The sequence below is a fragment of the Gossypium hirsutum genome, chromosome D04 (genome assembly GCF_007990345.1).
Source record: "Gossypium hirsutum isolate 1008001.06 chromosome D04, Gossypium_hirsutum_v2.1, whole genome shotgun sequence".
Lineage (NCBI taxonomy): Eukaryota > Viridiplantae > Streptophyta > Magnoliopsida > Malvales > Malvaceae > Gossypium > Gossypium hirsutum.
Window position 1 is genome coordinate 4,243,017 of NC_053440.1, and position 15,046 is coordinate 4,258,062.

General features: G+C 31.9%; 1 protein-coding gene and 1 non-coding gene across 2 annotated transcripts; one reads left to right on the forward strand and one right to left on the reverse strand.

Moving 5' to 3' along the window:
- Positions 1-4,232: 4,232 nt before the first annotated feature.
- On the forward strand, positions 4,233-4,304 carry TRNAD-GUC (transfer RNA aspartic acid (anticodon GUC)). The gene has a single exon. It is a non-coding gene; the product is annotated as a tRNA-Asp (tRNA).
- Positions 4,305-7,662: 3,358 nt separating this feature from the next.
- On the reverse strand, positions 7,663-8,663 carry LOC107961398 (RING-H2 finger protein ATL78). The gene has a single exon (XM_016897541.2). The coding sequence runs from the start codon at positions 8,558-8,560 to the stop codon at positions 7,913-7,915; it is 648 nt and encodes a 215-aa protein (XP_016753030.1). The 5' UTR covers positions 8,561-8,663; the 3' UTR covers positions 7,663-7,912.
- Positions 8,664-15,046: the final 6,383 nt, after the last annotated feature.

Below are 15,046 nucleotides of genomic sequence, written 5' to 3' on the forward strand. Positions count from 1 at the left end.
ACTAAGCTTAAATGCTTACTCTGTGTTATTTTCTGTGTCTTATAGTAATTCAAAAACTCGTTCTAGTTGGAAGCTTGTCGGAGCTATTTCACACTATCCATCGGCTCTTTTGGTACTTTTAGAAAATTTATTTCCGGTTATAATGGCATGTATAGGTTAATTTGGCCAATGTTGGCATATAAGTGTTTTGTTGAGATTAGCCACTTAAATAGCTTGTGTTTGGTATATTTTGATGTATATATATGTGTGGTCTTATCATATTGATGTTTGTTAGAATGGTATATTGGTACCATTTAGGATTATACATATATGTATTCGGTTATTTTGGTAAGTTTGGATACATGGTTGACATGTTTTTAAGTTGTCATTTGAAGTATCTAAAGGCATATTGGTTGTCTGTGGTGATAATACATGTTTAAGACTTGACTTTAGCTTGTTTTGAATGCCTTGTTATGGCTTGTTGATGTGCAAAAATGTTGAGTTAGGTTGGTGTCAGATTAGGTGAGAAATGTGGCTTGGAAAATGACCTATTTTCGTCCATACGGGCGTGTGTCTCAACCATGTATGATACATGGCCAGGTGCTACGGCCGTGTGTCCCCTGTATCTTCTTAAGGGTGCAAGTCAGTATGCTCACACGGCCTAGCACACAGGCGTGTGGCTTGGTCGTGTAACCTAAGTTAGGGAGTTACATGGGCAGGGACACGACCTTGTGTCTCTATTTCGAATGCCCACACGGCCGTGTGACCCATACAACATTGAAAAATTTTAATGTTTTCTGAAAAATTCTTTGAGTACATGATCTAGTCCCGATTTGTTTCTAACGCTTATTTTCGGCCCCAAGGGCTCGTGTATGTTTGATTTCGTTTGATTTCTGACATGAATGTTATATGATATGAAATGTCTGCTTATTTGTTCTGTAAACTTCGATAATGCTCTATAACCCTGTTCTGGCGATGGATACGGGTTAGTGGTGTTACACAAAATGTAATTTTTCCTTTACTAATTTAAAATTTTAAAAAAATTTAAGGGGTTAAATAGCAATTTTACATTTTAGGGGGGGCCAGGGCCCGTGCCAGCCCCCTAGATTCGCCTCTGAGAACGATTACCTATTTCCAAAGGAAGAAATACCATACTGGTGGTGGTTGATCGGTTAGCTAAGTATGAACACTTCTTAAGACTATCTCATCCTTTCATTGTAGTGATTGTTGCCCAATAGTTTTTGAGTCAAATTTACAAATTACATAGGGCTCCTAAATCTATTGTTTCTAACCGAGGCAAGATATTCATCAACACCTTTTGGTAGGAGCTGTTTAAACAAATGGTGACCAAATTATAGTTATCTATTGCATACCATCCTCAAACAGATGGTCAAACAGAGGTGCTAAACAGATGTTTGGAGGGTTATTTGAGGTGCATGATAGGAGAAAGACCAAGTGATTGAGTGAGCTGGTTACCCTTGGCTGAGTGGTGGTACAACACCACATACCACACTACAATACAACCTTCCCGTTATGAAACACTTTATGGTCAAGACCCTCCCTTACACCAACCATATTTAGCTGGTTCCTCTCAAGTTGCCACTGTGGATCGTAGCTTGCAAACAAGGGAAGCAGCTAGACAACTACTCAAATTCCATTTGAAGAGATCCCAAGAGAGGTTGAAATAGTTGGCTAACAAAAAAAGGTCTGAAAGGGAATTTCAAGTGGGGACTTCGTTTATTTGAGGTTACAACTTTATCGACAGCATTCTATTAGGAGGGTGGTAAGTAAAAAAACTATCACGAAAGTATTTTGGCCTCTATCCTGTCGAGGCTAAAGTTGGTCAAGTTGCTTATAGATTGACCTTACCTGCTGGATCACGAATTCATCCTACATTTCACGTGTCACAGTTGAAAAAGCACATTGGTCAATCCCCCCACTCTTCGCTGCTACCTTTGGTGGTAACAGATGGTGATCCTCTGAAAATACCAAGATTGTGGATAGACGTATGGTAAAAAGAGGAAACCAAGCAATAACCGAAGTTCTAGTGGAGTGGACGAATACCTTTCCTGAAGACTCTACATGGGAGAATTTCAATGAGCTTCACTAGAAATATCCAGAGTTTGATCCTTGAGGACAAGGATCAAGTTCGAAGAGGGAGTAACAAAATATATAAAAAAAAATACAACTCATTAACAAAAATAACAAAATTTTAAAAGATTGGACCCTTGCCATGTTGCAGCATTTTGTTCCATATCAGTGTTTATTTTTCATTTCAACGAAATCAAAATATTTCACATCCTTTAACTTCCTCTAATTTCATTGACATAAAAAAATTGTGTTTAAATTAATTTATTACTTTAACAAAAATTAATAATGAATTTATTTCCTGATGAACAGGTTAGGTTTTTTTAGGGTTTTTAAGTGAAAATCGTTTGAATTTTTCAAAAAATTAGAAGGAATTTTTTAAAATTAATATTTATGATTATAATAAATTATAGGTAAGTTTTTTTTTCTTTGTGCACAAAATATTCAATATAAATGCAATGAAACATATGAATAAGTTTAAAAAATCACTTTAAATTTTAGTTTCTATAAATTCTTATTAATAATAATATAATATATATAATTAGTAAGTAAATTAAAAATGTCAAAAAATATACTTTATTATATGAACTATTTTTATTTTAAATTAAATAAAGTTACAATAATTAATTGTATTGCACATGTTCATTTTACAGTTAATGTTCGAGATTTGTGAGATTCAAATCTAAATCCTCCTTTTGGGAGTACATCTTACTATTGTAACCAACCACTTGTTAGTTATTCAAATAACATCATTTTTTTAGCTCATCTAAATAACATTTTGTTCTTTATTTGTTATTCAAAATATGTTCTTATTTTCATTATTGAAAGAAATTTCATACAACTAAAGTATTATTAGTGGGTTTTTAGCTTTTACACTAAATCATGCAATAAAAGAATTGTTGAGTAATTTTTTTGGTATCTTATTAATGGGAACATTCGGGTATTTATAGGAGCGAAGTCAGAATAATTTTTTAGGGGGGTCAGATGAAATTTTAATTTTTTATAGTCTATATATTTATAATTTTTAAAAGATTAAATTGAATTTTTATAATTTTAGGGGACCAAAGTGCAATTTTACCTTTACTAATTAATTTTTTTTTAAAAATCTAAGGGCTTAAATAGCAATTTTATATTTTACGGGGGGCTGGGGCCCCTGCCAGCCCCCTTAGATTCGCCACTGGGTATTTATACATACTATTACTATTCATTATATGACCCTACTGTTCGTGACTAGACCCCACTTTTTCTAGGACTGACGTTTTAAGCGAAACTCAGGCATAATGGATACGTGTTTCACTCTGGATTGCCTGGAAAACCATGCGGTCTCGCTTCTGCAAGCTCCTTGAGTATATGCGAACTGAGACCGCAAGCTTCCCTTGGTTCGTGCGAGCTCTCCTTGCGAGCTAAGTCAGCGAGCTCCCCTTGCTTTCCTCTCAAAGTTTGCTTCACACTTAATCGTTTGGTGGGACCTATTCAGGTTGCGAGTAGACGACTCGAATCCTATTTAAGATTTGGCCTGGTGATCATTGATGTATAGGGATTTTTGTTAATATAATAAATACTCATCCAATTTTACATGATTTGAGCATATGCATTCTTTCTTAAGTCAATGTTTATGCATAAATAATAGATTCGTGGTTGGGTACTTATGTTTTATTATATAATATATTGCTTTATTCTAAAGTATACATTTTAATTTGCTACTTTGTCATTATTTCATATATTTCAACATTACTTAAAAGTTGATTATCAAATTTATGATATGAGTCCCTATATTATATTAACCAAACTTTAAAAAGGTTTTCACAAGTCCTATACATTTAATAATTTTAAAAAAATAAAAACACGAAATTGTTGAGTGTTTTTGTGTATATGTCACTTAAGGCTAATTTTTCTATTTATATAATACAGTTTCTGGATGTGATGTTCTAAATAAGTCGTCATGCATGCCAACACGTACTCTATTTTAAGATTAACATATATTCTCTAAATGTGGGTTTGTTTGCATGATGACGTGGATCTTGAAAATGTTGGTTTCATAGAAAGAGAGGTTAAAGTATCTTGACAACTTTCTTATTATATTATTACTGCGTATTTTTACCTTGGTCAATCAAGTATAGTGGTATTTTGTTTAAGTAATTTATTTATATGAACACTTGCAACTTGTCGTTGTAGTATAGTGGTGAGTATTCCCGCCTGTCACGCGGGTGACCCGGGTTCGATCCCCGGCAACGGCGTGATATTTTGTTTTTGTCATTTGTATCCCTTTTTGACTTTTGTACGTAGGCCTAGGCAAATCGAAAGCTTTCTACCCCTAGCAGAAGAATGTTCCATGCAGAATGGAAGCTTGAAGTGTCAACAATGGAATGAAGATAGGTTTGAAATGGGGACAATGCTTAGAGTTCCAAGTGAAAGAAAGAGCTGGAAAATGGCTTTGGGATAGGCGTTTCTTTTGTCATTGAATATCCTTGATGCAAGTGAATCTACTGGATTGGCTGATGACGGGTGTTGTTGTCATGCCATTTGGTGTTGGACACCATACAGGGGGATCTGCTTCTGCTCTATACCCAGAGGTATTTTAAATGTCTTCCTAATTACAGTAGCATATAGGAGTGATGGAGCTTTTCTACATTTTGGTTGGACCCAATGCTCAGCTTACACACTCTTGTTGTTCAAGTAAGTTTCTATTTCAATACTGATGAACCCTCCATCCAAGTACAACATTTGCAGAAAGCGATTAATTATTCATAGGTGCTGCTCAAATCATATTTAATCTGCTTGATTCTACGGACTAACAATTGTGGCATTATTAACCATATGAATATGTTGTCATGAGATGTACCATGTATTGCATCTCTAATTTTGCTGTAATTTTGTTTCATTCTTCACTTTATTCACTCTTTTTTTCCCCATAATTCGATCAATAATTCGACATCTTTTTGGTGGTACGAGAAGAAAATATGTATTTCATTCCTGTATTCTAATCAGTGATTTCAAATTATACTAAGTTGAGATGATAATGGTTGACAACTAGGATATATACTACTATGATACAATAATATGTATATAATAACTTGTTGTGGCTTAAGGGTAAAAAATGTTCCTAGTAAAAAATGAAAAAAAAATTAATTGAACCCTTAAAAAAAAACACCTTATTGAGTTTTTAATGATAAAAAATAAAAATCAATTGATTGTTTAATAGTTAAAAGTGCTAATGTGACCGACGACAACCACCAGGAGATGTCACGTGACATGCCACATCAGGAAAAAAATTTCAATTTTTTTAAATTATAAAGAAATTTAAAAAATAATTAATAAAAATTACATTTGAAATGAACCTAGACAAATGATTGTTCTAGTTCATTTGATCAGGATAACTATATGTCTAGATTCTTTCTAAATGGATTTGATTATTAGATTCAGGGACTAAAAGTTATATTAACCCATTTCTTTTTCGGGATAAAAAGAAATTCTTCGTCTTATTGGAGCCCAAAGAGAAGCGAAGAGGAAATCAGCCCACAACCCACAATAGATTTAGAAATAGGGTTCGATTATAAAATCTCTTTAACTTCACTAAATTCCTCTTCATCCCTCCGCCACCCAGCTAAAGAACAACACCTCTCACCGCTCTTCATTCTTCTTCTCTCTAAGGTCACCGTCTTCTCTCAACTCTTAATCATATTTGTTATGGTGTTTGTCATTATCAACCCGTTACCGGTTATTCGATTGAAACCGACCCGATCCTCTTTACTCCGATGATGATAGCCTACATAGTTTACTTACATGAGTTCACACGTGGAGGGTTTACATATTTGTATGGACTCCCATATGGTGGGTTTGTATCATCATGCAAGCTAACCCACACCTAAAGAATACTTGTTAATTTAAGAATAGAGTACGTGTTGGCATGCATGAAGTCCTACCTAGGACGTCACATCTAAGCCTATTATATAAATAGGAAATTAGTCTCTTCGAGAGACATAACACAAAAACACTCAATAAAAATATTAATAATATTATAAATTAGATATTATTATTAGAAAAATAAAAAAAATTTGTATAAAAATGAATAAATATTATATTCTCTTCATCCCATTTAAAAATGGTATAAAAATGTTTATTTGTTAAAAAATATAAAATTTAAATTACATTATGAACCCATTCACACACTTTTTACAAAACATTTTGATATATTTTGTTTTTTTTAGGTCATTATTATTTAATTTTATTTTTACGCTCATTTTTAATAATTTTTTTGTACTTCTATTTTAAAATATTTATTTATATTGTAACTCCCTATTTAATTAAATTTCACATATTTTTCATTTCTTTCAACTTAGTCACTAATTTAAAGTCTTATTTTTATTTAAAATTTAAGGGTTTTCTTAAATGTTACAAAATTCTAAATAAATAAATAAATAAATAAATTTAATAAATTAATAAAAAAACTCATGCATCGTATGAAAATATAATTTAATATTATTTTTATTTGAATAAATAGTAAGAAATCTCATCACAAATAATGTGAAGAAAATAAATAACAAATTCAGGAGCATTAATTTCTTGTGAATATAGTTGAGACAGCATTCGCAGGCTAATATTTAATACTGCCCACACTACATAAATGGTCTTTAGTTGCTTATCTATCATCTTCATGTAATATAATAATACATTAAGCATCAATGCATTTTGTCAAATATTTTTTATATAATATATTTAATATTTAATTTTTTACACACATGTGAACATCCATCATCATTGTTCATGTGAAGTTGAGGTTATTTTAATGAAGATGTACAAAAAAAATCTATTAAAAATAATATTATGTTCACATGTGAACAAAATATCTGTGTTTTATTTTCTTATTTAAAATTCGAAAAAGTGTTATGAATAGTTTTAGATATTGTATCAAAAAAATATTAATATCTTATTGATACAAAGTAAATAAGGGTGGAAGACAAGGTGGAATAAAGAGATCATCACTTGTAGAGCTAGAGCGAAAAGATAAATGCTTAAAGTAACTCTATGGTATAGTTTTCCAGCGTATTTATAGGAAAAAGTCCTATTGGCTAGATAAGCGTTTGATCCCATTAAATGCGTAATGGATAATTATTGACACGTATTATGGAGTTCTATCAGTATGAGGTAATTAAGCCTTAATAGACTCTTCATTGCTTTGGAAATGTGTTCACATTAGGATAACGTTCTCCTATAAATATGGGTAGTAAATTCTGTTTAAATCTAATTAGATGGTTGTGCTCAAAAGGTCAATGCAGAGTCAATTATGCCTTTTCTAATTGATCGGGAGGCTATAAGGTGATATTTCGTGAGATATGCTCTGAGAGTCCCTTAAAACTTATCTAGCCATCGAACAATTGTGATAAATATGGGAGTATTGGTCATGATGATAAGCATCCGGCATTATTTAGGTGGCCAATTGTTATTGGTCATGGCCTCAAGTCTCAAAAATGATGCGGTTATGATGGATAACTGAGAAATCAATAAATTACTCCACTGCTGTGTCTTAGTCTATTTTTGTCATTTCCAAAAAAAAAATTTGAACAGTAAACAGGCTCTCTTTTTATCAATAAAAAAAAATTTAAGATGCAGTAGAGTTCATTGCTTATATAAAAATGTAATTTACATAATATATATTATGAACAGAAGTAGGGTAGAAAAAAATAGCTTGCAATCGCGTTACTAATGAGGAGCCTAGCTAGTTCATATCATGTTAAAATGAACGGACAATTACTAAGAAATTTAAGCTGATAGCAAGGGTTCAACTAGTATGTGTAAGCTTGAACACATATGATACAATTAAACTAACAACAGAAAAAGGGCTAATCTAAGCTAAGCTAATTGACCTATTGCTATGTATGAAAGATTCAGGAGCTATGGGTCGTATGGTCAGAATGGTTTGTTGCAGTGAAGAAGGTGGTTCTGGCGAGCTTGCCTCTCTACACCCCACAATCTTTTGGCATGTCTCGATGAGGCAGTGTCGACATATAGGGCATGATGAATGGGAGCTTAGCCACTTATCTATGCAACGGACGTGGAACCCATGGTTGCACTTGGGTAGAAGCCGCACCCGGTCACCCGGTGCGAAATCCGAGAGACATATCACACACTCAGAGTCCAACCCTGACAGTTTCAACTCATCGGAGTAGTTTACTGTTGGAAAGGTATTCAATGCTTTTGGCTTGACCCCTGTGTTAGCTAAGGCAGTGGTGCTGCTGCCTCCGGATTCTGAGGTCAATAAACACAAGCACCTAGATGTACACTTAATGATGGACTTCACTCCAAGTGAGCAAATTAAGGCACACAAGAGGAACCACAGAACCATAACAACAAGGTTTCCATCGAAGGTGATGTTAGCAGTAGTGTAAGGATGTGAAGAATTGTGCTGGTTTTCGGGGTTTGGCAGCAGCAACCTTCTAGAGTGGAGTTCTCCTACAAAATCTTGGATAAATTGAGTGGTAAAGGCAATGGACATAGTTTGGCAGAGTGAGTTTTTAGGTTCAGCTTAGATGGTTAGTTTCGTATTCAAAAGCTGTATCTGCACAAGGGAATTATATAGTGAAAGGGTGAATCAGGGTTTGTAGATGTTTGTCCACTGAGTTGATGAAGTTCATCACACTGGGCTTTCTCATCGAACTGGATCCATCCAACCTATGTGTTGGACCCATTTTCAGCATTTCTGCTAGAACCAGGAAGGAGGCTTACTAGTCTTGAGAGATAATACGAATACATATATTATTTTTAATTCATCATCAAGTGGCCATTAATTTTAACCTTAAAATCCTTTTTAAATAGAATTTTGTTGTAATTTACTTAAAAGCGATATAAATGCCAAAATCGTTTTGAGTCAGACTCAACTCAAATCCTTGTATGAATTCTATTTAGCTGTTTACTAGTCATTTGTCATAAAGGGAAAAGAATCAAGCGCTTAAAATGTAGTTTTTGACTGGGTGTTTTGCATTTGAGATCAACCAAGGGCGTGTTTCAACTTTACTGTATCGCTTCTATTAGACTTTGATTACAATAATATTTTCAAACCTATAAATAGACATAATCGTCTCTCCTCTTGTATCATTTGAATTCAACAGTTAGTGAATTTTTCTTCTTCTCTGCCTGTAGTTTTTCCTGAAAGGGTTTTCATGTAAAATCCGTGTATTCTATTTTTCTCTCTTTCTTTGCTTTTCATTGTCATTATCGATGTTCAATTTTTACAAACTCAAATTTTTTTAAATTAAAAATATTTAATTATTTAATGAAATTGATGAGTTCTATTTTTTGGGTTGGGATGGAGGAGATGAAAAGATAAAAGATTAAAAGGATGAATCTTGATTTTTGATTTTTTTGGTTAAAAATATTTAATTATGTTTTTATTTTTTTGTATTTTAAATATTTTTACATATATTTATTTTATTTTTATAACTTTTTTAAAGTTAATATATTTTTTTATAAAAGAAAGAGAAGCGGTACAATTTGATTGGTTATCAATTTTTGTTAACATCAGTCAGAAAAATAGACTAAAAACTCTTACAAAATGATACTTTAGGTACTAAATTGAGACAAAAAAAAAGTTAAACACTAAAGTAAAAAAAAAACGGGTATACTTTAAGAATTAAATCGTGAATTAAACTTAAAAAAAATTATATATATATATTTCATCTCTTAAAAAAATAGTTTCTATTCCTATTCTTTTTTCGATAAATAAAAATTGAGTAATTCAAGTAGAGGTGTAATGAGACATTAGTATCCGTAAATTATTCGAATTCAACTTAAAAATTCGAATTTAATTCAGTAATTATCAAATTGATCTTAAGCTTAAACTATTAATTTAACTGACATAATATTTAAGAATATACAAATTGGGATAACAAATTAAGTAGAATCTATGAGAATTAATCAACATTGATAGTAACTTTTTTTGGTGAGCATTAACATTTATTAATGTTGTTCATTTATGGACTATAAATGTAATATCTCTAAAAAGAGAATTGAGACGCCTGTGTACGTTAGTATTATCGATCCCTTTAATCTTTTAGATTTTGATATGTGTGAACTGTATTAAGGGAAAACAAACAAATATCAAGAGATTTGATGTCAACAAAAAACTCGATGCCTTAGAATTAATACACACAAATGTTTGTCTTTGACTTTTTGGAATGATAAACAATTTTTCATAACATTCATAAACGATGTTTCGTGGTGTGGCTACCTTATCAGAAATTGCAATAACTTAGTCTATTAAAAGATTATACTATTGAAGTTAAAAACCAACTCGTTAGAAGAATTAGATGCATTAGATATGACATGATGATAAGTGTTGACACCATTTTTTTGAAAACGGGGTCGACTTGGATTTTGAAAATGAAAACGAAAACGGGAGTCGCCACCAATCCTTTTTAATGAGGTGTGATTGGATCACCTCGAAAAGTGGTTGTTTTTTTTAATAAACGATTTAATTTTATTAAAACAACGATTTTGGTCCACGAAATTCAGAAAAACAGGTTCGGGAGTCGGTTACGCACGAGGAAGGATTAGCACACTCGATACGCCCAAAATTGGTACCTAGTTGATTACTTAATGTCTTAGTGTCGAAAATTGAGAACTTGATCTATTATTTTTTTACATTGGTTGTTATGGCTTTATAGCCATGTTTACAATATTTTGATCTATTATTTTTTTTACTTGTCATTTCTTTCTCTGATTTTGCAGGCAAGTGGGTGGGCGGTGGAGCAGAGAGTAGGTGAACGGCGATGGGACAGTGGAGGCGGCGCCGAAGTCAGAAGACAGAGAGCCCTAGGTGCGGCACTAGGGAGTGGCAGAGACTAGGGTTCTGAAACCCTAGTTTCCATTGAGTTTGGGTCGTGTTATGTGGGTTATTGGGCCGGTTGTAATTGGGTAGAGGGTTTGGGTTAAGTTTGTTTTAATTTTGGGTCTGCTGTTTTGTTTTGTTGGCATAGGCCGGGCGAAATTGGGCTTGTACAATAAGTTCTGCGACAAATATAATGGCTCGGTTTAGGTGAACAATGTCTTGGACTATTTGTCAAATTCCTGGAGGAAAGTGGTATTGTTCTATAGTACATTGTGTTGGGTTTACTCACTATGAATGTTGCTGCTGAAAGACAAAACAGAACACTTGAGGACATGGTAAGTTATACGATTAGTCATTCTACCTTGCCTAAATCACTTTAAGGAGAAGCATTAAAGATCAAACATATATACTGAAAAAACCTCTTATGAGTTTTGGATGAGTAAAAAGCCTAGCTTAAAGCATTTGCACATTTGATGATATCTATTTGAAGGTAGGATTTTTATGGTGTAACAATCCGTTTTTCAGTGGTGTCAGAAACAGTAGTTTCGAGATCACAAATCCTACGAGTGAGTTCATAAATATTATTAATTAATATTTATGAGTCAAAATAATATTATTGAAATTTTGATTTAATAAATTTTGTTAATTGCAAGAATAATTAGGTTCAAGTGGTACGTCCCAAAAGTCAAGTGGTTTTAGAAAGTGAGGTATCGGGACCTCGTTTATATAAATTGAGTCGTAAATATTTTATTAAATATTTACGGAGCGTTATTAGGATCATATTAAAATTTGGTTAAGAAATTTTAAGGTTTAAATAGTTAATTTAGCAAAAAGAACTAAATCGTAAAAGTTACAAAAGTTAGTTTTAATCGTTAAAAGGAGTTAAATGGCTAATGAATCAAGCTACAAGGGCTTAAGTAGCAATTCTTCCATATTTAAAAGGCATACACGGCTAGTGACTATTTTTTTAGTTAATTCTATGTTATAAATTAATAATATAATTAAAAGAAAAGCAAGTTAAAAGAAAAGAAACAAACATATCACCTTTATTTCTTTTATGTTGATCCTTTTCAAACCGATAAAACACCATTGGAGAAGCCAAGGAGTTTCGGCAAACTTTCTTCATGATTGTTTTTTTAGCTTAGTTTTTAGTTATTTTTATGTTTTTTAGATCGATTTAGTTTAATCTAGCTAGCTTGGGGTCAATTTGTAAAATTGTTAAAAGTTTAGGGACTTTTCATGAATGAATTGGAAGTGTTTGGGAATTTAGTTGATAGATTGTTAAGGTTAGTAGTTAAATATAAATATTTTGTTAAGTGATTTTTGATGATTTTAATTAGTGGACTATTTAAGAAAATAGAAAAAAAAATTCAATGAAAATAGGGTGAATTGATGAAAGATATGGGTTGTATTGAACACCTAGGAAAATCGGCTAGTAGGGTTTCTCTTTAAAAATGGTTAAATTACGCATTTCGCGTTCAATGACTAAATTGCATAAAAAATAAAATATCGAGGTAATTTTGTAAAATGATAATGGAAGGACTTAATTGTATTAAACAACTTATTTAAGTGTTAGAATTGTTTTAATTGAATGACATATTATTATCTAGATCAAGAAACGCAATAGTTAGAATTAAATCAAGGAAAAACTAATGTATCAGATTATTCATCGACTTTGTTTTTGCAACCGTTTTAGTCGAGTTAAGTTCGTATTTCAATTAAAGTAGTTCATTTGAATTATAGAAGTGAATTAATATCTAAATGTACATATTTATGAATTAGTGATTGGATTACTTTATTTGAAAAAGGAAAAGATTATGATTAAAAGATATCATGACAATAAGTTCAAAAAGGAAAGACCATGGTTGAAATATACTATGGCATCATTTCGGGATTATGTAAGACCTTGGTTGAAAGTATAACAACCTATTTTCAGTAAAATCGAAATATTAGTTTCGGGACCACAAATTTGAAGTCAGAAAATTTATTTTATCATTATTTTATTGCCTACAGCATGATAGAAGTACCGTATAAAAAATTTGTTAAGAAATTTTACCGTTTACGTGCTTAATTTGATAAAAAAGACAAAATTGCGTAAAGTGAAAAAATTGAGTTTTAATATCTAAATGTATTAAATAGTTATAGAACTTTACTATATTATAATTTTACCCATACGCTTGAAGACACCACCAATTCAATTCTATATATTTTTGGTGTGCTATTTTACTATAAACAATAACATATGTTTATAAGGGGTCAAATATATTTAGAAATTTTTCGAAATAATTTTTTAGAGAATTTTTTTTACAACTTTTCTTTAATGACCTAGGCTCTCTTTAAAATTTATCATATTAATAAAATCATATTTAGATAAATATTAAATTAAATTAAATATCTTATATTAATATTAAATTAATAAAATACTATCTGGATAAATATTAAATTCATTAAAACAATATGATATTTGGAATACCCACTAGGAGCCTAGTCTTTTCACTGCTCTACTGTCGAAGAACCACTGCTGCTAGCCATCCGCCGATAGTCGGATCGCCTCTATCGCAACCACCATGCCCGGTGGTGCTGTTGTCGATGCTACTTCCCTTGACACCTCGAACCGTTGTTGTTTTGCATAAACGGGTTTGGGCGGTTCGACTACTACTGGTTTGGTCTTGGCCAGTGATGGCCTGACTAGTCCGGTTCAACTACTGGTTGGACTGTTGACCCAGTTTCATACATAGGGCCCAGTTCAACCAGTTTTGGGTTCAGTCTCGGGTTTTGGATTTCGAGTTCAATTTTTGATATCAGGTCTAATTTTTTTTAAAATTTTTTCAAATCGAATCGAGTTTTGTTTACTCTTAGCCTAGCTGGTGGCATTATTCTCTTTGGTTTTGTTAGTTTTCCTTTATTGTTTTTTATGTTTGTGTTTGTTTATGCGTTCCAGTTGGTTTCCATTGTAAATGATTTGAGGATTTATTTAACGAAGACGTTGTTTTATAAAAAAATAAATTATTTATTGATGGAGCATATAAGATAAATAATATCTCATTAGTGAAATTAACATGTAAATCATCACGGAGATAAAAATAAATGTGTAAACATACGTTAACGTATAAAGGCGAAAATTAGTGTTCAAAATGCTTAATCGATGCAATTTTCAAGTTTGAGATTTCAATTAAATAATATTTTCACAGAGAGTTTAAACATTATGAATGAATTATATAATTCTATAATTTAGACACAATTGCCTTGAAAGTTTGAGTTCTAAATTTTGCAAATTCTCTCATTCCCAAACTACAATTTTTTTTAACAAGGAAAAGGAAAAAAGTAATAGTTCTTTCCATATCCATAATTAGCAAAAGTTGGAGACATCACTTATACAAGGAAAAGAGGTTTCTTAACTGATTCATACATACTCTGAATCGAATAAACATGAATCACAACATATTAGGAATTGTTCCCAAATTTCCCTGTCGTTTTTTTCCTTCTTTTGTCGATAAGCTGAAAGTGAAAGGCAACCAGGAAAAGCGATATTACTAAACTCATAAAGGGTAGTGTGTCCCCATAAAAAATGCCAAAAAAGAGGCAATGAGATTAAGGTTTGGAGGGCAACTGGCCCCTTCCATTATTGTCTCCGCACTAATTAAGTAGAAAAATAGTTGCCTCATTGCTTTCTTTTAAGATCCTTACTTGGCATTTATTTTATATAAAAAAAAACTTTTTAATTTTTAAATTAGAAGATATATACATGCACAAATTTAATTTCTTTTAATTGTTACAATAACAACTATACTCAACTATAAATTCTAACCAGAGCTAACATTAATTATTTAGCTTTAGTTGCTTTTGCTAGATACTGTTTCTTAACAGTATAAAGTGCTTCTAGACTACTGCTTTTTCCCTTTTTTTTATTTAATTCCTCTTTGCCACTGCCACATTGGATTTCCCTTGTGCAAGAGACAAAAATCATCATACTACCTGTTGAACTTGAATATTTATTTTGATCCAATCACTGGATTTTACTCGATTAACTTTTTAATCAAAAATTGCAGTGCTTGTTTGACTTCACCCTTCGACAAGCTGCACGCCTGCAGTACATGAATCTTGAAGAAATTAGTTGACAGTTTAAGTGGTAAACTGATAAGTGATAACTACTCA

Excerpts from the sequence above, each read along its gene's own strand:
- LOC107961398 (XM_016897541.2), bottom strand. The coding sequence starts at position 8,560 with ATGTCCATTGCCTTTACCACTCAATTTATCCAAGATTTTGTAGGAGAA.